The sequence below is a fragment of the Thalassophryne amazonica genome, chromosome 11 (genome assembly GCF_902500255.1).
Source record: "Thalassophryne amazonica chromosome 11, fThaAma1.1, whole genome shotgun sequence".
Taxonomy (NCBI): Eukaryota; Metazoa; Chordata; class Actinopteri; order Batrachoidiformes; family Batrachoididae; genus Thalassophryne; species Thalassophryne amazonica.
The window spans coordinates 16,120,404-16,145,143 of record NC_047113.1 but is presented as its reverse complement, the minus strand read 5'-3'; the positions used below and the strand labels follow the sequence as shown (position 1 = coordinate 16,145,143).

Sequence of the window (24,740 nt, the reverse complement as noted above, 5' to 3'; positions counted from 1 at the left end):
TCACATTGTCATTATTTTGTTCCATGCTTAACTGACATCAATGAGCATGTCTCGGTACATCCCAGAACGATCATTTTAGGTGCAACCAGAGATTTTATCATGTTTCTCTCACTTTTAGCAACAGGTTCTCCAGCTCATTAGCAGATATGTCCTCTTTTTAGAGAGGCCATCTACAACTACGACTGTGCATAGGTAAAAAAATATCCTTCAACAGTTTTTAAAGGCTGTTTTCAAATTCAAACTGCTTTGTCTTGTATTTGGGCCAGTACTCTAGTAGCTTCACTTCTCACAATTGAGTTTGTATTATCAAAGATTAAAAGGTTACGAAGTCCTGCAAATAAACATTGTGCAGCAGAATAGTGCCATAAATAAAGTAACAAATCATTTGCCCATTTACAGTAAGGTGGCATATTCACTCACAGAATACAGAGAAAACAGTATTGTCATGCCTAGAAGATTAATTATGGATCTGAAAACCAAACGCAACTCTGTGATGAAATGGAGAAAAGTCGGCAGATTAAAAAAAGGACCTTTGCTATATCCTCCATACATGCTGAGGAACAGCCTTTGCATAATGGCTCCTTTAAGCTCTCTCTTTCTCGTGTGGAGGTGTGCAAATGTGGATGCAAAGCCTGTCAGTTTGTTAGGTCCAGTGGTGGGCACAGCTAACCAAAAATTTAGCTTCGATAACCATTAATCCCATACCTGAAAAGTTATCTTTTATGACACTAAACTGATAAACTGCTAAAAAAATGTATCTTTATTACAGATAACCAATAACCGATAATTTTTAGTATTGATTTGGGCGCAGCCACATCAGATTACACTGTCGGCTTCTGATAAACCAGTTTCACTTTCACTTTTTGCTGCTGGGTAAATTCAAGGATCACAAACACATAAGAACGTACGACAAATGAATGAATAAAAAATAAAACCCCAAACACTGTCATCATCTTTCAAAAGCAGTAAAACACAGTATTAGAAGTCACAGTTTATCTCGGTATTGGATACACCCTCATTTATGAACTAAATAGCTGCTGCTTTTTTCACACGCTTTGAACCCTGAGACTTAAACAACCGAAATACGTCCATTAATGCATTAATTGACAGAATAAAAGTCATATAAATTCTTACGTGTTAGTTTCACATAAAGCGTCCTCTTTGTTTATCCAAAACAGTGTCTAAACGATGACGAAAGTCCCTCTGTACGCAGCTGCGCCGTGAGAGCTCCTCTCCCCCACCGAGTCTTGGCGATTAAATTATACCATCAGCCACAAAGAAATAAAATAAAATAATATTAAAATTAGTCCATTTTGTTTTTGTGTCGAGCAGACGACTCAGTGTAATGTCTTAAGTGAACCTGAACTACACTACCCACAATGCTCCCTGTGTCAACTGGCCAATCACGTTTTGCACTTAATGATGATCTCATCAGCAAGCGACAGGCAGCCAGTCTGCTACAAACACACAACAGATGGACTAAAATGTTTGACTTTAGGGTTTACAAATGTTTTTGACCACTAAACTTTACTCACTTTACCAGCAAAAAAAGGTTATCGGACTGAAAGTTATCAGAACTAAATTTATCAGATGATAACTGGTCTGATGATGGTTTTAAAGCTTATCTGAAAAGCTAATCCGCTAGCAAAAACATTATCTTTGATAATGATCTGTTATTGGATTAGCTGAACTGTGCCCACCACTGGTTAGGTCAACCCAAAGTTTCACTGCGCATGTGTGTATTTGTGCTTTTTGACATGCACAGTTTATAAAACACAATAGTCTACAAAGTGGGTTTTCCAGGCGGGTATTTTTTAACCCTAGTTGCTTTCAGATAGCAGTTTATTTGGTTGATTAGACTTAAGTCATAATGTCCCACTGTCGTATTTGTAAAGACCACATAGAATTGGTAATATTACTGTCAAACATCTTTCACACCTCAAATCATTGCAGTGGCAGGGTGACGCATCTATGCATTGAACAATGGAATCACTTGTAAGCAGTAGATAGCATTGTGGGTACTGTGGAGAGATATCTAAACTGTATACAACTGTATGACATGACTGAAATTGGCCTGATGCTGTGCATCTGTGCAAAATAAATAAATAAATAAATATAAAGGATAACAGCTGATTAGAACTGCTTTGTATATAACTTTCATACTTTGAACATCATTAACAAACAGATGGCAAGTATCACTATAAGGGTCTGTGCATGTTTGAACAGCACAGGAGCTACATTATGAAGATGCATGTTAGAAAAATTGTGTCAGTTGAAGGACGACATGATACCTGCAGCATAACACCTTGCAGAGCTTCTGTTTGAAATCCCAACAGCCTCCGTGATCTCTTAGTGTTAACACTTGTTTTTCGTCATTTCAGATTTAGATACTGGGTCAAACCTTGTACTGTTCAGGGTTTAGTCATCTTGAAGTGTTTTCAAAAACACCCACAATCCTCTCTGACAGCTCCTCACTTTCAGCAGACACTTCAAAAAGGACTTTCACCTTGTATTCTGTGAAGTACAACCCAAAACTATTTTAAACGATCGGTAACAATCAGGGTTGTGAAATGTTTTATTTTATTTTCACCTTAATCAATTATTACATTAATCAGCTGACCTACTTTAATAGAATAAGATTCAGATCAGTATAAAGGCTGTGAAGAATTTAGACCGGCATTGTCACTGTCCACATTTTCAAGACTTCCCCATGACTAAAATACCTCAGATTATTGACAGCTTCTCCCTGGTCGTAAATGCTGTTGAATATGTTGGAAAAAAGTTTAAGGCACCAATAATCTTTGGTTCCTGAAAGGGAATATTACATTAAAGTCTGGACTAACCATTTGGAACCTTCAGTTTATGGACATGGTACAAATATCAAAGTCTGTTTCTCTTACAGCAACCGAGAGGCATACTGCTCAATGTGGTTCAATAATTTCAGAAAACCTCTCTTTAACTACTGTGTGTACTATTATTGCACATGCATTCAGCTAAAGTTTTGCAAAACTGACGAAACGGATAAACAGTTCAGTAAGATACTCAAAATATTTAAAATGTGTATTTTTTTTTAATATTGAAAATCAAAAACTTGATTAAAAATCAGAAAAAGCTATTTATTCATTGAAAACCTTAGGGCCCCTTCACACATAGTACGAATGTGGTCAAATTGTACATGAAGTGCGCATGAAGCAGGAATCATATGCAATACGTGTAAAATCGTAGCTGCCTCCAACGCCTCATACACCCATTGCTACAACTACGAGCACATCAGCGGCTGAAAGACAAAGTGTGTGCTGTGAGAGCCTATCAAACCCTCTCGAGGCAGGTGTCGGCCAAATTCCAGGTGAAACGTATGCACATCTAACACCGCTTGCTTGGTACTTAAAAAATGTGGCCATTCGCACTATTAGCACAAAAACAGTCAGCAGACAATCACTTTCGAGCTGGATGTGAAATTTGTCTAAGTGCCCCCACATGTGTGGCTTTGCAAACAGACACAGTGACATGTTGGTGTGTGCACTGACTGACAGGGGATCAGGACAGGAGTGGCTGTGGAGATCTGTTGTTCACGGTGGAACACGTACCGTGTTTGGACAGACATGAACTAACAGCGCACTGTGACGTGCATGTGTCTGCTTGCTGTCCTCACGTTGACATACATAAAAACATATATCGTTGTTGCAATGGGCTGCAGCGGGGGAGCGCACACCATGCACATTGACAGGCTACCCCAGGTGATCTGGACCGTCAGATCGTAACACGCAGCAAGCAAACTGAATGTCACACCACCCACGTGAGCTCTGTTCCACAAGACACAGCATCTGTCCTGCGGCGTGCCGTCCACAAGACACACATTGGGCATGTGTGGGATGGACACGCCGCCAGCAGAGGTGGACATGATAACAGTGCCTTGCTTCTCATTCATGTAATTTCATGACTGTACATCTGTGACCATTGGTCATCTACAGAGGGTACAGATGGTTCATACTTGTATTGCCCGCTTGATAAGAGGGATTCAATAAAATGTGGTGTTTTTATATGGTGTGTGGTTTTATTTTTCTTAAATACATCCATATCCTTCTTGATATCAGGCATTTTCTTGCACCCTTCACAGGACAGCAATGGTAGCTCAGTGATAACATTTCTGGCTGGCAATCAGAGCTTTTGGAAATTGCAGGTTTGAATCCCGTGGGTGGCATGTATTTTTTTTTTTTTTTTTTATTTTGACAGCAGCTGTATGATGTGGTTACACATGCTGCAGCTACTCTCACTGTGTTCCTGCGTGCATGAAACCGCTGCAGCGGCATCGTTCGTGGTTTGCTCATATGAGCTGTTCCACCATGATTCGCACTGATTTGTACTTATTCGTACTATGGTTGAAGGGGCCCTTAGATTTGATTAAAAATAAATATTATGCTTCAGTCAAAATCCTAAAACTTGAAAATTTTCATTTAGTGAAAATACTTAAAAAATAAAACTGTTTCTCAGTCATGAACAAAGAACTGTGAAAAATTAGTTTTAAGTTATATCAGCTATCAAATTCTTACAGTCTAGGTACATAGCTTTTGCACTTATACATAAAAAGTAAATTTTCATATTAAATAATAGAAGATCTCAGAGGAAAAAATATGAAGACCCAAAAAAGTGTTATTTTAACAGGTACAATTGCATTATAATACTTCTCAATCATTTATGTTAGGCTGGAGCCTGTCCCATGATTGGGTGCCATTCAAGACACTTTTCTTCCACCCTTGTTTCCCACTACAGCCATTCTCTAAGGGCCCCTTCGCAGATAACACAACGTTGGGCGAAAGACGCAGAAACGAGAAGAAAATCTGCAAACAAAAAATGAAATCGAGAACCGCAAAACATTCCACCTGCTGTCGGGAGGAACACACAGTCAGACAGGCGTGCACAATACCATGGCGATGGTATCGTGCACACAGTCACGTCCGTGTGTGTTGCTAGGCTACGTCACACTGATGTTGCACTTAGACAATTATCACAGATAGCGCAAATGTGATCGCCTGCTCTCTGCTCTCGTGCTGGGAGCATGAACAGTTCCGCCTTTTCTAAGTGTCCAGCAAGTGGTGTTGAATGTTCGTGAGTGATAGCTGGAATTTTGCTGGAATTGAAGCCGACTAGCGCACTAAGGAGGAATTGCGTGCCATTTGTGAAAAATCTGAGCTGCCTCCAACGCCTTGTAAACCTGTCGCTACAGTTATTTGCGCACGCCAGCGGCTGAAAGATAGAGAGACCCCTGTGAGAGCTCATTTGATCCCTCTCGCAGCAGGTGTCGGCCAAATTCCAGGTGGCACACACAAACATCCAACACCACTCGCTGGACACTTAGAAAATGTGTGGCCATTCATGCTGTCAGCACGAAAACAGTGAGCAGATGATCACTTTCGAGCTGGATGTCCCCACGATTGTGGAGTTGCAAAAAGCTACACGCATGTGGAGTGTATATGTATCGCACGTGTGCGCATGTGCCCCCCCACCCCCACGCACTCCCCCAACACGCCAGGGAGGGGGAGCACACTTGCAAAAAATGCTGATATTTGTGTACAGACATGATCACATGGGGGCTGGACAGCCACGTCTGAGCTCACACAGCATGCCAAGCCACCTGTCACGGGATCGCAGCACACTGACAGCTGGCAATGATGGCCCAGTGCATGCAACATGTCACATTAAAAACACAGAGACCACCAGCAGGACAGTTACTTAAATAATTACGAAAACACCTACATATGCAATTACAGAACAAGTAACTAAAATTAATGACCACATAACACAGAAACAGAGTGACACATTGGTCGGGGCACTGAACGGATGGGACGGGGGGGAGCAACAGCAACTACTGTTGAGATCTTTGCTCCTGGATGTCCCAGCTGGGGAAACACATACTGTGTTTTGAAGGACATGAACTTACAACTGTCCTCCATGAGGCGCGTGTCTCTGCCTGCTGTCCTCATGTGGAAATACATAAAACATCTTTCACCTTTGCACCGGGCTGTAGCGGCCGCACACAGCACACCTCGGCAGGCTGCGGGCCAGCCTGATGTGTCTATACATCGTCTAATTTCTCTTTTTTTGAAAACATACATTTATCTCCTTGTTGATTTTAAGCAATTCAAGCTCATGTTATAAGACAGCGATTGTAGCGCAGTGGTAAAGTTTCTGTCTGTTAATCACAGCTTTTGTAAATTGCAGGTTCGAATCCCACGAGTGGCATTTATTTTTTTTTTATTTAAACAGGATTATTTAACTGCAGGGTTCTGTATTGAGGCCCCTTTTATTTATTTTTTATATCAATCCAGGGATTTTCACTAATTATACACCAATATCTCATCTATCAGTGTCCGGTTATTGTATTAATTATTTATATAACCGGCTTGACATAATAAGACATAATGAGAATGCACTGCTTCATTCATGTCATTTCAAGACTGTACGTCTGTGACCGTGGATCATCTACAGAGGAACAGACTGTTCATATGTACTTGTATTGTCCGCTTGATAAGAGGGATTCAATAAAATGCAGTGTTTTAGATGGTGTGTGGGGGTTTTTTTTCCCCACGGCAGAGGTGCAATATGGTGCAACACGTTCCATCTGCCTGCACTGTGTTCGTGCACATGCACGAAACCGGCACAGGTGTGTCATGCGCACCTGTGCGACCGTGTGTCCCTCACAACAGCAGCTGGAATGTTTCGTGGTTCCCCATTTTGTGCTTGGTTTGCGGATTTTCTTCCAGTTTCTGCGTCTTTTGTGTTATGTGTGAAGGGGCCCTAACCTCTGTTGGCCCATTTCTATTGTCTTTTAACTTTTTGCTAGTGTGCATGCATCCACCACTCTCATTGTAAATGAGAATTTCCTCAAATCTAAACTTGACCTTATTTGAGTAATTTCTTGCTGTGACCCCTACTGCTGTCTTACAATGGTAGATCAGGATTATAGTGTGGTTTGGTAAGTCAAGCCAACAGCTCCCGTAGGAGTTTTGTGCTAAAAATAGATTTTGTTGCTGTTTTGGCTTCACTGGGGACCAGACCGTTCCAAAGTGGTGGACTCCAGTTTTCTGACCCGTCGTTCCCTTTCTGCGGGAAGTATAAATACATTGGTTTTTTTCACTATATATTGATCGATTTGGCCAAGTGGTTAATGCGCTTAGTTTCAGTGCAGAAGGTTCCGGGTTCAAATCCCACCCCTGCCACATTTGTCCATGTAATGTGGAGTTGTATCAGGAAGGGCATCCGGTGTAAAACCTGTGCCAGTTCAACATGCAGATCCAACTTGGATTTGCTGTGGTGACCCCGAGTGCAAACAAGGGAGCAGCCAAAGGGACTTACTTTTACATTGATCGATTTTCTACAGCAAAATAACAAAAATTTCTTTTGTAAGTTGTTATGCGTACCGAGTTGAAAGATTGTACTTTCAGAGCAAATTTTCAGACCCACAGCCTTAAGGGAGGGGGGTTACAACTATTTTAAAAATACCTATGTATTTCCACTATATATTGACCAATTTTCAAAAAGGATTGAACTGAATTGAACAAATACTTTTAGAGCAAATTCCAGACCCTCTCACTTTCTTCAGTGGGCGGGGGGGGGGGGGGGGGGGAATCACTCCAATTCCCCCCTCCTCATCAAAACTGCCCATATACCTGTCTCTCTCATTTGTTGACCAATTTTACATGAGATTACAGTTATTTTGCGAAGCTGAATATATCTTATAAAGTTCAGGGTTATCTACTCATCATCAGGGTCACTGTCCACAGCACCCTCCCTTACAGTGTTTTCGCAGTCTCCACCATGACATTTGTAGAGAGGAGTACAAGGCAGACCATTCTTTGAGCAGCTGCATCATCCAGAGCAACCTGCTTTGCAGCCACACTTGTCGAGCTCCCGGTGTGTAGTGAGCGTCTTGTATGGCAGCACCCTGACATCGGGGTGAATGTGAGGCATAATTGTAAAGCGCTTTGAGCGTCTGATGCAGATGGAAAAGCGCTATATAAATGCAGTCCATTTACCATTAGTGCCTGCGGGGCAGGGAGAGCAAGACATCTTACTGGAATGTACACTCTCTCCTCTAAATTCTATCCATTCTCTTCAATTGGAGGCAGGTTGGGGCAATTAGTTTGGTTTGATTTATTTTCCATTGTGTAGTTTGCACAGAGGATATGAGGTAGCAAGGGAGCATGGCTTGGAGGTCGCATCTCATCCTCCAAATTCTTTCAACCTACAAACCTATAAAACGACTAATTTTATGAAGACTGGTCAATATATAGTGGCAATCTGTGTCTTTTTTAGTTCTCAGGGGGCTGACCCCCTATAGAATGACATACCATACAATCAGTGTTGCCACAGTTACTTTGAGAAGTTACTTCATTAGTTACTTTATGCAGTTACTTCATTAGCAGCTTTATGCAGTTACTTTTTAGTAGCTGCTGACAACCTTTAACTAATATGAAAGTAACAAGGTAACTAGTAATCTAACTTGGTTAGTCATAAAATTGAGCAAACAGCAAAATAACTAATCAGCAAAGTCACTAATAGTTACTTTTCTGAGTACTCAATCTTAAAAATAACCAAGTTAGATTACTAGTTACTTTATTAGTTACATTCAGCAGCTGCCGACAAGTTGTCCACAGCTGCTAATGAAGGTACTGTATAAAGTAACTGTAAAAAGTAAGTAATAAAAAATTTTCAAAGTAACTGTGGGAACACTAATTGTATGGTATGTCACTCTATAGGATTTTTGTACATACAATTATTTATTTATTTATTTAGATTCTTGGAACAACAGTCTGTTAAGTGCAATAAGCAAACGCCAACATTTCAAAGACAAAATACAGATGCTGATTGCACCCACTAAATTTCCTTTTGACCTTGATAAATTGTGTTGCATGTGCAAATCTCACCTAACAAACCCCAAATTGCATGTTGATGAAGGCAAATGAGCGAAGTTGACAATACATGCTACTATTTTGTGCATTTGACAAAGCAAATCCTCATTGAGTGCTGTTTGTAAATCAACATGTCCAGTGAGGCAAATAAGTATTTGATCTACTGTTGATTTTGCAAGTTTTCCCATCTACAAAGAATGGAGAGGTCTGTAATTTTTATTGTGAGTACACTTCAACTATCAGAGGCAGAATCAAAAAAAAAAAAAAAAAAAAAAAAAAAAAAATCAGAGAATCACAATGTATGATTTTGAAATAATGAATTTGCATTTTATTGCATGAAATAAGTATTTGATACAATAAAAACAGACCTTAATATTTAGTACAGAGACTTTTGTCTGCAATTACAGAGGTCAGACGTTTCCTGTCGTTCTTGTTCAGGTTTCAAGTTTCAGCTCCCTCCAAAGATTTTCTATTGAGTTCAGGTCTGGAGACTGGCCAGGCCACTCCAGGACCTTGAAATGCTTCTTACGGAGCCCCTCCTTAGTTGCCCTGGCTGCGTGTTTCAGGTCATTGTCATGCTGGAAGACCCAGTCATGACCGATCTTCAACGCTCTTCCTGAGGGAAGGAGGTTGTTTGCCAAAAATCTCACAATACATGACCCCATCCATCCTCCCTTCAGTACGGTGCAGTCGTCATGTCCCCTTTGCAGAAATGCACCCCCAAGAATGATGTTTCATCCCCCATGCTTCACAATTGGGACGGTGTTCTTGGGATTGTTCTCATCCTCCAAACACGACGAGTGCACTTGATACCAAAATGCTCTATTTTGGTCTCATCTGACCACCAAGGTTGGGTAGGATTACTTTGAAAGAATACATGTGGATTACATGTATGTATGTACATACATTTGGATTACTTGTAATCTGATTACTTTTGGAATACATTTCAAAGTAATCCTACCCAACCTTGCTGACCACATTCTCCCATGCCTCCTCTGGATCATCCAGATGGTCACTGGACAATCAACTTCAAACATGCCTGGACATGTGCTGGCTTGAACAGGGGGACCTTGCGTGCCCTGCAGGATTTTAAATCATGACAGTGTTGTGTGTTACTAATGTAATCTTTGCGACTGTGGTCTCAGCTCTCTTCAGGTCATTGACCAAGTCCTCACATGTAGTTCTGGGCTTTCTCAGAATCATCCTTACCCCACGAGGCGAGATCTTTCATGGAGCCCCAGACCGACGAAGATTGACCGTGATCTTGTGTGTCTTCCATTTTCTAAGAATTGCACCAACAGTTGCTGCCTTCTCACCAAGCTGCTTGCCGATTGTCCTGTGGTCCATCCCAGCCTTGTGCAGGTCTACAGTTTTGTCCCTGGTGTCCTAAGACAGCTCTTTGGTCTTGGCCATGGTGGACAGGGTGGAGTGTGATTGATTGAGTGTGTGGACAGGTGTCTTTTATACAGGTAACAAGTTCAAACAGGTGCAATTAATATAGATAAAGAGTGCAGAATAGGAGGGCTTCTTAAAGGTCTGTGAGAATTATTGCTGGTTGGTAGGTGATCAAACACTTATTTCATGCAATAAAATGCAAATTAATTATTTAAAAATCATACAATGTGATTTTCTGTGGGGGTGGTGGCCAAGTGGTTAATGCACTTGGCTTCAGTGCAGAAGGTTCGGGTTCAAATCCCACCCCTGCCACATTTCTCCATGTAATGTGGAGTTGCCTCAGGAAGGGCATCCGGCGTAAAACCTGTGCCAATTCAACATGCAGATCCACCTTGGGTTTGCTGTGGCGACCCTGAGTGCAAACAAGGGAGCAGCCGAAGGGACTTACTTATACAATGTGATTTTCTGATTTTTTTTTTTAGATTCTGTCTCTCACAGTTGAAGTGTACCCACAATAAAAATTACAGACCTCTCCATTCTTTCCATCTGGGAAAACTTGCAAAATCGACAGTGGATCAAATACTTATTTGCTTCACTGGACATGCTGATTTACAAACAGCACTCAATGAGGATTCGATGTGTCAAATGTACAAAATAGTAGCATGTATTGTCAACTTAGCTCATTTGTCTTTGTCAACATGCAATTTGGGGTTTGTTAGGTGAGATTTGCACATGCAACACAATTTATCAAGGTCGATTTTGTCTCTCACCGTTGAAGTGTACCTACGATAAAAATTACTTTACTTCATTTGTCTCCCTTGTGAGAAATTTAGTTTGGACAGAGGCTTGCTACACATACAACATTACAGACTTCTGCATTCTTTGTAGGTGGGAAACTTGCAAAATCGACCATGGATCAAATGCTTATTTGCCTCAATGTAGGTGTGTTTGCAAATGCAATGGTGTTTTTACACAAGCAAAATTTTAGTGAATCAGGCCACAAGTATATTAAAATTAGAGATCAAATAAACTCTGAAGTGTTTTGGCTGTGTATACAAACCCAATTTATTGGGGTATTTAATGTTCAAACTGATAAACTTTATTGTCTTTCAGTTTGAACATTAAATATCTTGTCTTTGTGTATTCAGTTGAATATAGGTTGAAGAGGATTTGCAAATCATTGTATTCTGTTTTTATTTACATTTTACACAATGTCCCAACTTCGTTGGAATTGGGGTTGTACATACACAGTTAATTTGGACATATTTGTTGTGTTTATTAAAACACAACACAAATAATGTATGCATTATATATGTACTTTTAACATCTGGGCAATCCTATGAAATGGAATTGCACTGATAGCAAAATGTGGCCATATTTTAACTAACCATAAATAAAATTTACTCTGATTTTAATTCTGTTACCGTAGAATTACCCATCTTTGATATATTGACAAAATGACTGAAATACCTTAAAGCACAATTTCACATTTTTATAACCATAGTTGTATTAAGACATTTTGAGAAATCAAGCCTCTCAGTGGTCAACTCAATTGTAATGATTGCTTCATATGTGAGAAATTCCATTTTGGGGGAAAAAGTTGGGGAAGGCTGCACCCCCCACACCCCACCTTCCCCAAAATGACCCTTTATTGGACTAAGCGGGTATAGAAAATGGATGGATGGAAATTTAGGAATGAATGACACATTGGTGGTGCCACAATGTCTGAAGAAATATGGCCAACTAGGTGGGTTATTTTCTAATATATTGCTTTATATCAAACTCTGTACCTATTTGCTAAAATAAATAAATAAATTAACATTAAAGTGAAAACAAAAGTGGATGATTTTTAGCTATTCTTCAGAAAATGCCATCATGAAAATCCCTGAGGCTTTCGGGATGATGTGTCAATTTATAGCACAGAACCTTGTACTGATGGCTCACATGCCTCACAGACTATTAAATAAATTTAAGATTCACTATCTTCACTTCATCAGGAATGCAGAGAACCACTATGGACACCATGTAACTCATTTTGTGTATATTTGGATGATAGCTGCAGAACAGGGCATTGGCATAATTCGTGACGTTAATAAGTTTTATTCTAGTGAAACATTATCTTGTGTATTTAATGCAAATTAACCCCTGAGGATTAAAACCTATTGATTTAAGTACATGGAAAATAAAAGCATGAGTGAGCTCATACCCTGTGTTAATTGCAGGGTCAAATGTAAGTAGAGGCATAATAAATTGTAATTTGTCCACCTGAAAGGACTACAGCTTTTATGAGGCATTAATCTTTTCAATTGACACAAAGGTTTTCCCCAAATGGATTTTCATGTAATAATGTCCTTGTTAGGCCCCATTGTTCCATATGACAGCGACACACATTGGATTCAAGGATTATTTTTTATAACAGAATAGCAGTAGACATACATATAAACAAGTGAAAATATAAGCTACAATGTGAAATAATAATAATAATAATAATAATAATTGGGGGGGTGGTCCACATGCATGTTATTACATGTCAACTTTTCCTTTGCCCTCCCTGGCCAGTGGAGGTGGACAAATGTGGCACAACATGTCAGCAGGCTTTGCTGTGACTGATCAGTGTCAGAGCTCAATCAGCCAAGATCAGATCATTTCAGATGCTGTTTTGATGCCGTCAGAACATGTAGACTGCGATCAGATAACGCAAAAACTGCACATAGACCGCCGCCAGATGTGCAATCCATCTCAATGGCACTAAGAGTGTTGTGAAGATGTGCAACACACTCGGGACAGCCAAGCGAATGGGACCAAATATGTAGATGCTCACAGACTGCAGTCCATTGGTGTTCAGACTGCAAGTCAGTATTTCCCGATTGTGGCCGTATGCGTCATACTCACGCAATTCAGTCTCAATCAGCATATGTGTGATGGGGGTATTAGTGGTGTGATCATCTGCTTTGGTCATACTAACAAAATAAATAAAACATGTATCGTATACATAAACATGTACAGACATATACAGTTGCATATACAAGTTTACCTAAAGACGTCTAACCAGAATTTGTTTTAGTTGTTTCATGTAGAATCTGTGTTTTAATGTTTCTGGTTTTGAGTTCTCTTTTAAATTTATAGTTCACAAACTGGTTAAAAACCGGTAAATAAAGTTCCATGTCAAGGACAGAAACCCCAAAACAGTCTCCAGTAGGCATGGGCCGTGTGAGATTTGGATGATATGATAACCGTGGACAAAAATACAGTGGTTTCACGGTATTATGTATAGCTTTAAAATGTGCTTTAATAACATTATGGCTATTTGCATGATTCAGGTGCACTAATTGACGCAATGTCTACTGCTGCGAGCACTATACCACTGATAACTTTAAAGAAAATACAAAAATAATAGTCACTCTTTTAGAAATGTAGCATGCCCCTGGAGAAACATGACTTACTTGCTTAGGGAGAAACGTGGCTGGAATAAGGTTCAGAACTCTGGATGCTCAATATTGGCCCAGCTTCACCAACAAAGTGCTTGGAATAGATGTCCTTCTTGACATGTTTGTGGGAGAAATTTGGTCAACCACAAGCATAATTCGAGTCCACCGCTTGTACTTCCCAGTGGTTTCAAAGATGGGATAAAGTTTACTTCTTCTTTGTAGGTATCTTGAATCGCTCTGCGACACAGGCCATAGCTACAGTGCTTTGTTGCCGCCGTTTTTGGCTTGAAGGGCTATTCCACAGGAAATAAAATGAAAAAGCTGATTTCGTCCTTTTAGACGGAGGGAAAAGTTCAGTGCAGGCTTCACCTCCTTCAGCCATGATGCAGAGCTACCTAACGTTAGCTGACTGTTTGTAAACGGAGACAGAGGTGCGTGCCAGGGGAAGGGCGGCAGCGCCTGCCGCCATTCTGCCTGTCAAGAATTCTCATAAACCGCTCATACCGTAGGGACGGTATAACAGAAAATTTTAGTTGTTTTGACACCGTGGCTTTTTCATACTGCGGTATACCGTGAAACCATTTACTGGCTCATGTCTAGTTTTTCTTCTGGTTTTGTTTTGTTTCTTTGTTTCTTTGTTTGTTTTTTGAGCCATCATAGCTCAGGGAAGATAACATAAGGTTATGTATTGCGGAATTTGCAGAAAGATGTTAATAATGCTGTGTATTTATATATTAACTTTGATTTACTATGTTGTTGTTGTTTTTGATGTATGGGTGGTATGTACCGGATGTGTTGTTGTGTAGCAGACCCCTCTGTCCAAGGCAAATTTCTCCTTAGGGAGACAAATAAAGACACTTTGATGAAAGTTCCCAAAATTGGAACATCCGTCCATCCATTTCTTATAGCTGCTTACTCCAATTAAGGGTCAAGGGGAGGCTGAAGCCTATCCCAGCACTAATAGGGCTTGAGGCAAGATACACTCTGGACAAGACGTCGGTCTGTTGCAGGGTCAAAATTGAAACTTTTTTATTTCCCAACTTCATTATTTCATGATATGAACTAAATTGTTGATTATTCAACCAACATTAAATGTGGTAATCTAATTTCCAGTGATGGAAAATTCATAATTACAGTTTATAGTTGATAATTAATATTTGTACTGTTTGTAATTTAATATAGCAACTGACATCATGAGTGACAGCGACAAAGAAAAAATATCATACACAGAAGAATATGTGCCATGTGACAATATCACTAACATTTTTTTCATTAAACTGCATGAAAATTCAGTTGTGTGGGCAGTCCTTAAAGCGGCAGTAATACTCCTTAATCTGTTTAATCCCCATAAAATCATCCCTGAAAGCCATATTAATTTTTCGAACGGTGTCCACCTGGAGGTCTCTCACAGTTTCTGGAAAAAAATTGATGCAGCAAAGCTCCAAATCGTTCAGACATTTATTCGCAATAAAAATCCGCCAAGAGGGTGGACCACACCTCACTCAAAGCCTGCTCACAGGCTAATGACGCAACCAACAGGCATGAAAAAACTCACGCATGCGCACGAGGGTTCAAGCTTGTCTGACGCAATCACACATGATTCAAATCCATATGGTTTTTTAAAAAAATAATAAGGTGGGATACTTTTCTAATAGACCTCATATATAATAATAAATAATAAGACATAAGAAAGATAAGACATCATATATAATAATAATAATAATACATTTTATTTATATTGCACTTTACATTTGTAAACAAATCTCAAAGTGCCACAGACGAACAGAAGCATAAAACAACAATCAACAATAAAAAAATAAAAATAGGATCAATTAAAATCAATTAAATTAGCAACTATAATTCATAAGCTTTCTGAAATAAAAACGTTTTAAGATTTGATTTAAAAGAGTCCACTGACTGTGGCACCCTCAGGTTGATGGGCAGGGCATTCCACAGGTGTGGTGCTGCTGCCTGAAAAGCTCTGTCCCCCATTGTCTGGAGCTTGATTTTGGGGACCTGGAGGAGGTGACTTGTTTGAGCGGAGGCGTCGCATGGGCTCATAGGGGGACAGAAGTTCTTTGAGGTACACTGGGGCACCGCTGTAGAGACACTGATAGGTCAGGAGGCAGATCTTATATTCCACCCTGAACCTAACAGGAAGCCAATGGAGTTTATTGAGGATGGGAGTAATGTGTTGAGTTTTGGGCACCCCCATCAGGATCCTGGCAGCACAGTTTTGAATGGGCTGGAGACGTTGTAAATTTCTGCCAGAGATCCCGATGAGGAGTGCATTACAGTAGTCCAGCCTGGAGGAGACAAAGGTGTGGACCAGCCTCTCAGCATCAGACAATGACAGGGAGGGGCAGAGTTTGGAGATGTTCCTGAGATGAAAGAATGCTGTCTTACAGATATGCTGGATATGGATGTCAAATGAAAAGTTGGCGTCAAAAAGGACTCCCAGGTTTGTAACAGATGTTGATAATGGAATGTTGTGGCCAGAGAATGAAAATATTTTGAGGGGGGATGATTTCAGTTGATGTGGGGTGCCAATGAGAATGGCTTCAGTTTTTGTGATGTTTAGCTGGAGAAAATTGTCATTCATCCACGCGTTTGTCTCCTCCAGGCAGGCAGTGAGGGTATGAATGGAAAATGAAGAAGTGGGGTCCAACCTGACATACAGCTGAGTATCATCAGCATAGCAATGGAAGGATATTCCATGCCTGCTGATGATGTGGCCCAAGGGGAGCATATAGATGGAAAATAAGGTCGGTCCAAGGACCCCTGGGTGCAATGTGGGGCCTCGACCTGGCCTCCCCAAGGGCCATATATATATATATATATATATATATATATATATATATATATATATATATATATATATATATATATATATATATATATATATATATATACATACATACGAGGTCTATTACAAAAGTATCCGACCTTATTATTTTTTCAAAAACCATATGGATTTGAATCACGTGTGATTACATCAGACATGCTTGAACCCTCGTGGGCATGCAAGAGTTTTTTCACGCCTGTGGGCAGTCTTTGAGTGAGGAGTCGTCCACCCGCTCGTCGATTTTTGTCATTGTTTAGGAATGGCTCAGAGACTGTTGCTTTGTTTGATAAAAAAATTTTCAAAACTGTAAGGCACAACTGAGTGGACACCATTCAATAAATTCAGCTGGTTTTCGGTAAAAATTTTAACGGTTGATGAGAGATTTTGGTCTGGTAGTGTCGCTTTAAGGACGGTCCACGGCGCCTGACGGCGATCTGCGCTTCGAGGCGGCAGCGTCTCGCCGTTTCAAGTTGAAAACTTCCACATTTCAGGCTCTGTTGACGCAGTAAGTCGTCAGAGAACAGAGAACTTTCAGAAGAAGTCGGCATGAGGAGTTTATTCGGACATTCCATTGTTAACGGTCATTTTGTAATGAAAGAACGTGCGGGCAGAGTCGCATGTCGGGCTGGACCCGACCGCGGGGGGTCGCGGCAGGAAAAACACCTCCGTTGGAAATCTTAACGGGCAAGTTGGAACATGCCCAAGCTGTTAAACAATTTCTAAGTTACTCACTTGTTGAAAGCCATTAAAAGCCGCCTGAATTCTACAAATGGTTTTCAACACGGAGGTGTTTTTCCTGTCGCGGCGCACACAGATTTGCCGAGTCGTCACGGAAACGACTCGGCGAATTTGCGCGTACGTCTTTCATTAAAAAAATGTCCTTAAACAGTGGAATGTCCGCATAAATTCCTCATGCCGGCCTCTTCTGAATCTTCTCTGTTCTCTCACGATGTCCTGGGTGAATTAAGCCTTAAATTAGGATGGTTTCAGCTCGAAACAGGCCGACGACAGCGCCTGGAAGCGCTGCAGGACGTCCCGCTCTCATTTAAAAACACTATTTACTATAAAAAAAAGAGCCTACTGATGGACTGAATGTTATTTTACATATTGAACCATGTGATAGCTGTATTTACTGTACTTATATGAGTTTATGTAATCCACTGCTGCACAATGGCCCTATTGCAATAACACTTCTGTCAACTTCTCTCAAAATCCCCTTATGTTTTGAAGAACAATGGGCTTGTACAGGTGTGCAATGCCAGATTCAGGAAACTTTTGTCACTTCAAATAATTGCATAAATAACATTACAATATTGTGAATTTTGCCTGTGTAAATAATGAATAAATAATGTCCCAAAAATACAAAATCCTCCCCCATGTGTCACTACTGTCCAATTAGAAAACTGGAAACAGAGACCCAGAAAAGGGAGTTTAGTCATCGAAGATTGATGCTCTGGTGTCAGAGAAATGCAGAAGAAAGTCTGTAATTATTAACAGCATAAAAAATAGATTTAAGGGACCTACTATAGCCAGGGAAAAAATGAGTGCCATTATTACCATATCACCCAAAGTTCAGACTCCATCACTGAAATAAGAAACTTGGACATGAAAATATGATAAATACATACTTTACCTCACCACATCAAGGCTATCAATGTCTGCCATGGAAGAGGGTCAAGGATAAACCTCCATCACAGAGATAAATCAAATATTTTGTACAATAAGTGGCTTTGCAGTGTAAAGTGTTCATATTTGAGGTAGAAAAAGATCAGACATTTCTGACTTTCGTACAGTTTGGCCACTTGTTTGGTGTTGCATTTTGTGCGGGGGGCAGGGTGGTCATCTTTTTGGGAGGCAAGTGTGTTGCAGCACACAAGCCTCCCAAAAAGATGACCTCTCATTCAAGGCCAAATGTACCCCATTCTATCTGCACTTGGATCACAAATGGAATGAAATGCAAGTCTCGTGCCACATCACCATCCATTGTGGTGAGCGGGAGAAAAACAGCGGAATACAAAAGAAAAAATTAGTTTAGTATCTGGAGCCAAACTATAAACTGCACCCCCCACCACCACCACTTAAAAAAAAAAAAACCTAAAAAGTTCAACTTTACTTTTGAATTCAAAATTTCAAAAAAGTGCAGACAAGGGTTTTTCACTTTAGATATGATTTTTACTAAGTTCAGATGACAAAAATGAATAAAAAAAAAACCTCTATCTAGGACCAATGGTGATTTTTAAAGTGTTAGATGGAAATAGGTTATTAGGTTTTTGAGTTCATCAGAGAACCAAACCAACAAACATGGGTGAAAACATGCCCTCTTTCCTGGAGGAAACAGACCTTTGTCCTTTTTTCAGTTTAATTTACACCATTAAGACACAAAATACTGTAAATAGTAAATCAGTTACAACGGGTCTGTAGAGTCTGATTCCTTGTTGTTTTGTTTGTGTGTGAGTGTACACGTGTATTATGCTCTTTGTTATCTAATCAGCATTGCTGTTTTTGTGCATCTAGTTTTTTAGGTTCTTTAGAATATTTGTTTGTCACAGGTGTATGCAGGTGGGTGTGCATGCATGTGTGTGTGTGTACATATAGGATTATGAAATCAGTGTGCATTTGTCATGAATTATACTGCATGTCTATGTACCGACCTTGTTATGTCAATTCTAACCACCTGTCCCTGCCTGTCCCCCCCCAATCACCCTCCCTCAGGACAAGACAAGCGCTCTGAGCCTCAGCAATGTGGCAGGAGTCTTCTACATCCTGATTGGTGGCCTGGGCCTGGCCATGCTGGTGGCACTGGTGGAGTTCTGCTACAAGTCCAGGACCGAGTCCCGTCGAATGAAGGTGTCCACCGCGCGAGCCGCTGCTGCCTCAGCCGCTCAGGCCTTTCACTGCTCAGCCTTAGACAGTGGTGCTAGCGCCCCCTACACAGAGCTGCAGAGCTACGGCCTATACGCCAACAACACTGTTAAGATATAAGGGCAGAGCACAGCCATGGGGTAGGAAATGCTGTGATCAAGCCATGATGATGATGACATCTGCCTCCTCACCCCCGTCCATCTAACCGTGAATCACAGTAGGGCCTCTCACGGCTTCCACCGCAGTGCCAATGCTCTGTACCTCTCTCACTCTCTCCGTCACTGGCCTCCTGCTGTGTTTCTCAATTGCTTGATTTCAAATTGTCTTTATGCCTGATTACTGTGGAAAAGAGCCTGTTTTGAGGATATTAGCTGACTTGATTACTAAACTAGTTAATAGGACATTTATTAGTGAAAAATTAGCCCGAAATAATCTAAAACGCTTTTTATCCAAATCTGCCACCAAAATCGCCGTTTAATTGCAGATAGGTTTAGCAATTTTACTGTTTTGGAAAAGTGGTTCACTTGTTCCTACAAGCTATAGCAAACAGAGATACAGTACTGTGCAAAGGTTGTAGGCATCACATAATTTTCATTTAACAAATCTTCTTGATCACTAACTCAAATGAAAATAAAATTTGAAATGTACAAACTTCCTTTTTTCCAATAAAAATTAAATGTGAGATAGAGTATGTTTATATTTCTTTCAAAAACTACATTAACTTAAGTAACTTCATTTTTGATATTTAACAAAATAATATATTTTTTAGCAGATTTAAAGCGCAATACATAATAATACAAAAAATGCCAATAAACCCCTAGTAAATCACAGGTAAAGTGATTGTAACAACCTTATAAATCTGATTATTTTTTTTTATTTTTTTTTACATATCACAGTAGAGTACTGAATAAATTAAACCATGTTTGAAATGATGTATTTAATATGGTCAAAAGTGGTCAGGATTCCAGTCACTGTTAAAACATTGAGCCAGTTTGAAATCAGTGTTCAGTGGTGTTAAGAGCCAAAATCTTTCAAATCGGTGGTCATATATCATGTTTCAGTAGGCCACTGAAGTTTTTTTTAGGGGAAGATGTATTGTCCAAATGCACAAAAATTGTGTTTTTTATCCAAAAATCCCTTTGGGAGGAAAAATACGGCCCTTATTATGGTAGGGGTTAAAGGGGCCAAAACAGTGGCATAGTCAAAATGTGGATTTTGGCCTTTGAATATCTTTGTGCGCCCTCAGTAAGCCTCAATGATCTTAAGGTATTTGAATGTATGGATGGAGTTCTCCCATTTAGCATTATATTTTTCAAGGCTAACTGAGGGCGCCGCCTATAGGTGGCGCTTCAAGTCACAACTTTTGGCATTTTGAGCTACATTTGGGACCCTCCCAGGGCCTGCGCCCTGAATAAGCCTTGCTCATTTATGCATATTTGGATACACTGGAACAAGTTCTTTCCAAATTTGCATAAATGGTGGTGGCTTAGTTAGGTAGCTTTTGCATAAGTGGCGCTCTTTAGGTTAAGAATGCAATATTTGGCGATTTTCATTTGGTCATATCTCGGTGCGCCCACTATGGATTTCAGTGAAACGTGTTTTATTATGTTCCTCTGTATCTCTGCTATTAATGATAAAGATATCAAGAAGTTGTTTTGCGTCATTAACCCTCCTTGTAGGTTAATGAGGCAAAAAGCCTTGTCCGTAGGGATCTTTGAATAAACAACATCATTTTTGTCTGTTTAGACAATATGTCTTACCCTAAAAAAAACTTCAGTGGCCTACTGAAACATGATATATCACCCCCTTCTATAAACTATATCATAGTTACAGCCAGTTATGGCTTTGTTCCATGCAGGTATTTACCACCCCAAAACTGTTGGTTGCACTGTTCATTTATTGTGCTTTGTTGTTGCTAAACATTGTGAGTCCTATCTAGCTATCGCAGTAGCTTGACTGCAATGGGTGCAGTTATTTTGCTAACATCTGGGAGCATGCATAGGGGCCATGCATCCACCACGGTGCAAAACCACCTTGGGTCTTGGATGGCCACCATCCAGGTAGACAACCAATCTTCCCTCCTCTCTCAAAAGTAACCATTTATCAGCCACAGCTAGGGGGAATATGTACATCCCCTTGGCCTTTTCCATTTGTTGGTTTCCTTGACACTGAAGCACCTGCGTTCACACCACATGGCCAAAAGCTAATATTCCCTCACAGTATAAGGGATATGCTCATTTAAGTCTCCTTAAGAAACAATTGACAAAAAGCCATTCCAGTGGTATGCAAGGATCCTTCAATGTGATCTAGTAATTGAGGTCATGGATTATTTTGTTATACTAATGCTGCTTTCACATATTTATGATAATAACATCATACCAGTCATTATAGCAGAATTACTGTTGTCTGCAGTCGCAGACAGGTGACAACATGAGACTCAGTTATTTTTCAGTGTTAGCAAGATGGACAATAATTTGTCACATTTAGCAGAGTGTTGTAGTGAAACAGGAAGTTTTGCATCTGATGGTTGCTTAAAAAATCAACTCATTGTGATGCCACAGCTGAATATCTCTGTAGTATCACTAAAATACTCATATTTCCATGCTGAAAACCAGGTAACTCTCTGCACTGAAATGATCTGTCTCTCGCTGCCTTTTGTCTTTGTTCAAGTTAAAACATCTGTTTTGTCCATCACTGTAGTCAGCGATAAAAGCTGAAACTTTTTAACATCATGGTGTGCAGTTGCTGTGCTCTTAGGAAGACTCAGATGATGTTCCCTCACTTGCATTTTGAGGAAAATTCAGCTACAACATGCTGGGCATGTGGTGGGTTCTTCTGTGCATGACCGAGCACACAGGTGCTTCAGTGATGGGGACCCTAGTGGCTGGAGAAGGCCAAACAGACATCTGCATTTCACCTGACTGTGGCAGAAAACTGGTTACTTTCAGGAGGTAGGTATGGATCATCTGCCTAGGTGGTTCCCATCCAGGACGCGGTGGGTGAGTCTAGAATGCTCCTTAACTTGAGTGAACAGTAACAGCTGATATACATACACACAATATGAACACAGCTTCAATGGTGTTGGGGTGTGGAAATGCAGAACGGAGCATGTCCCTCATTCAGATGTGATACATGTTTAAAATTTATCAGTTCATCATTATTTAGAAAAGGTTTTAGGGGCATTAAATGTGCCCCCCCCCCCCCCCATAATAATAATAATAATAATAATAATTGCACAGAACTGTGGATGAAAACATAACCATGCTGGTGGAGGTAACAGCAGGTTATTGTTTTGTTTTTTGTTTGTTTTTATGTGTGCATTACTGCACCTGAATTATTCACTACAGTACGCTAGTCACTTAATTGTCCAAGTTGTTAAAATAAGATTTTACTTTTTACACGGTCTTATGTAACAACTAAAGCGCGTAATCACTTACATTTTGTGGCAAATTTAATGACAGTGTGAAATATAGCAAGTTTCTCAGCATTTACTCGAATTCCATTCCTACACGTATTCAATCATTTTGCAGCGCTCTTATGCATATCAATCTATGTACTTCAATTTTGCAGCACAGGTGTAAAAGCAATTTGAATCAGACTGGTACATTTCTCTATCTGTGTTTCTCAGCAAACCTCTACCTTGCTCCCTCTTCTCTTTTTGCTGACTGTGTCGCACCGCAGGGCCCATCGTGGTGAACATCCTTTATATGTCTCCCATACGGCGGGCCTGCCGCGGCTCACATGTGTTCCATCACTGCTTTAATGTCGAACGCTCTAACTCCAGTTTACTCTTCGTTCAGAAATCTGAAAGTGTTTTATTTCTCAGTGGAAGATGGGAGGATTTGCCTCCCAGCAACTGCGATGCCATGACTGTACTACTCTTCTGTTTTGTTGATTAATTTAAAAAAATAAATAAATTCTTTGTAGCTCAATTTCCCTCAGGCCACTCTTAAATACCCATTATGTAAACAGCCAAAAAAAAAAAAAAGCAAGAAGAAGCCAAGAAGAAGACTGATCTTCAGTATGAATTTCTTATGTTTTAATCAGCCCTTACGCACAGACGCCTCATCAGAATACTGATGAAACAGGCGAGGAGTCTCAGCCCAGCGGCGCATTTCTGCTGCAGGTCTTGAAAGAAACAACAATTAGAGGCCACTGTAATTCACCGATGCCCGTTCAGCAATCCTCCAGATCACAATGTCTTTGCCCAGTTTAATCAGCTGGAGAACGGGATGGGTGCGAATGTGCACACACGCACACATACCTCACACGTGCTTTTGAGCACGGTAGCTTTTATTGCACTCGGCCGGCGAATAAAGCTATTAACACCAATAAGTGAAGCCTCAGCTCTGTTCTTACTGCCCACACTTCAATCTGCTCCTCCTGTTACAAATTAGGGCATTTATAGATATTGGACAGTACCACTGTTTACCACACATCAATATCACACAGGCCTAGAAAAATGATAGAAACTTCCATCCTATGACTCCAAAACAGATTTTTCTGCTCTTGAATTTCTCGATGCCATCAGCAGACAGTGACGGTAACAGCTGCTTGTGCGGATACCACTGGCATAAGAACTGGGGGAGGAGAAGGGATGTTCCCTCCACATAGTATTTAAAATAACTATTTTCCCCTCCTTGACAAGATATTTTTAGACCATGAATAAGTGCATTTTGTTAGTCGAATTGACAGCACTTTATAATAACTACACACGACACATATTTGTTTAGCATTTGTAAGGTATTAGTTAATGTTTTGTTCACCACTTGTAAAGCATTAGTCATATATTAATTCTAATCGGTAAGTCATTTGTAAACAGTTATAAATGTTTGTTTCTGTTAAATAAGCCCATCAATAATGTGTTTGTTAATTGAATTTTCATACTTAATTAACAATGTGTTATCATTTATTTATGGATTTTAATATAGAACATGAAAGTTAATGATTAACAAACTATTTAGACCTGCATCTGTGTATGTCTTGTATAAATGTAATGATTTAGACATACATTAATAGTTACTGAGTGTGTTATTACATCTTTTACAAATTCTTCCCAATACTACCAAAATGGTGGATTTGGACAGCTCTTCCAAAAAGTACAAGTTGGGGTAATTTATAGTCATAGGCCATGTTTAGCATTAAATCTTCTCCTAAATTACTATTACTATAGGTGACTAATTTACATGAGTTAATTATGTCTGACAATTTATTCAATAAATTATTAGTAAATATTTCAAGGGGTGAAACTCGATAAATATTTGAAGGGTTCAGATGCTAAACCCAGTAGCTCTGTTTTTT

The 24,740-nt window shown here is 40.0% G+C and overlaps 1 protein-coding gene across 4 annotated transcripts in view; it reads left to right on the top strand.

Annotated features, from left to right (window-relative positions):
- gria1a (glutamate receptor, ionotropic, AMPA 1a) overlaps positions 1-24,740 on the top strand; it is a 262,134-nt gene that overhangs the window by 228,067 nt on the left and 9,327 nt on the right. For 2 of the 4 annotated variants that reach the window (XM_034181029.1, XM_034181028.1), the window contains exon 13: positions 19,290-19,424. In XM_034181029.1, the coding sequence (XP_034036920.1) occupies positions 19,290-19,424 (135 nt within the window). Of the gene's footprint in view, positions 1-19,289; positions 19,580-24,740 lie in introns of all 4 variants that reach the window. The other 2 variants (XM_034181031.1, XM_034181030.1) reach the window with 1 other exon arrangement.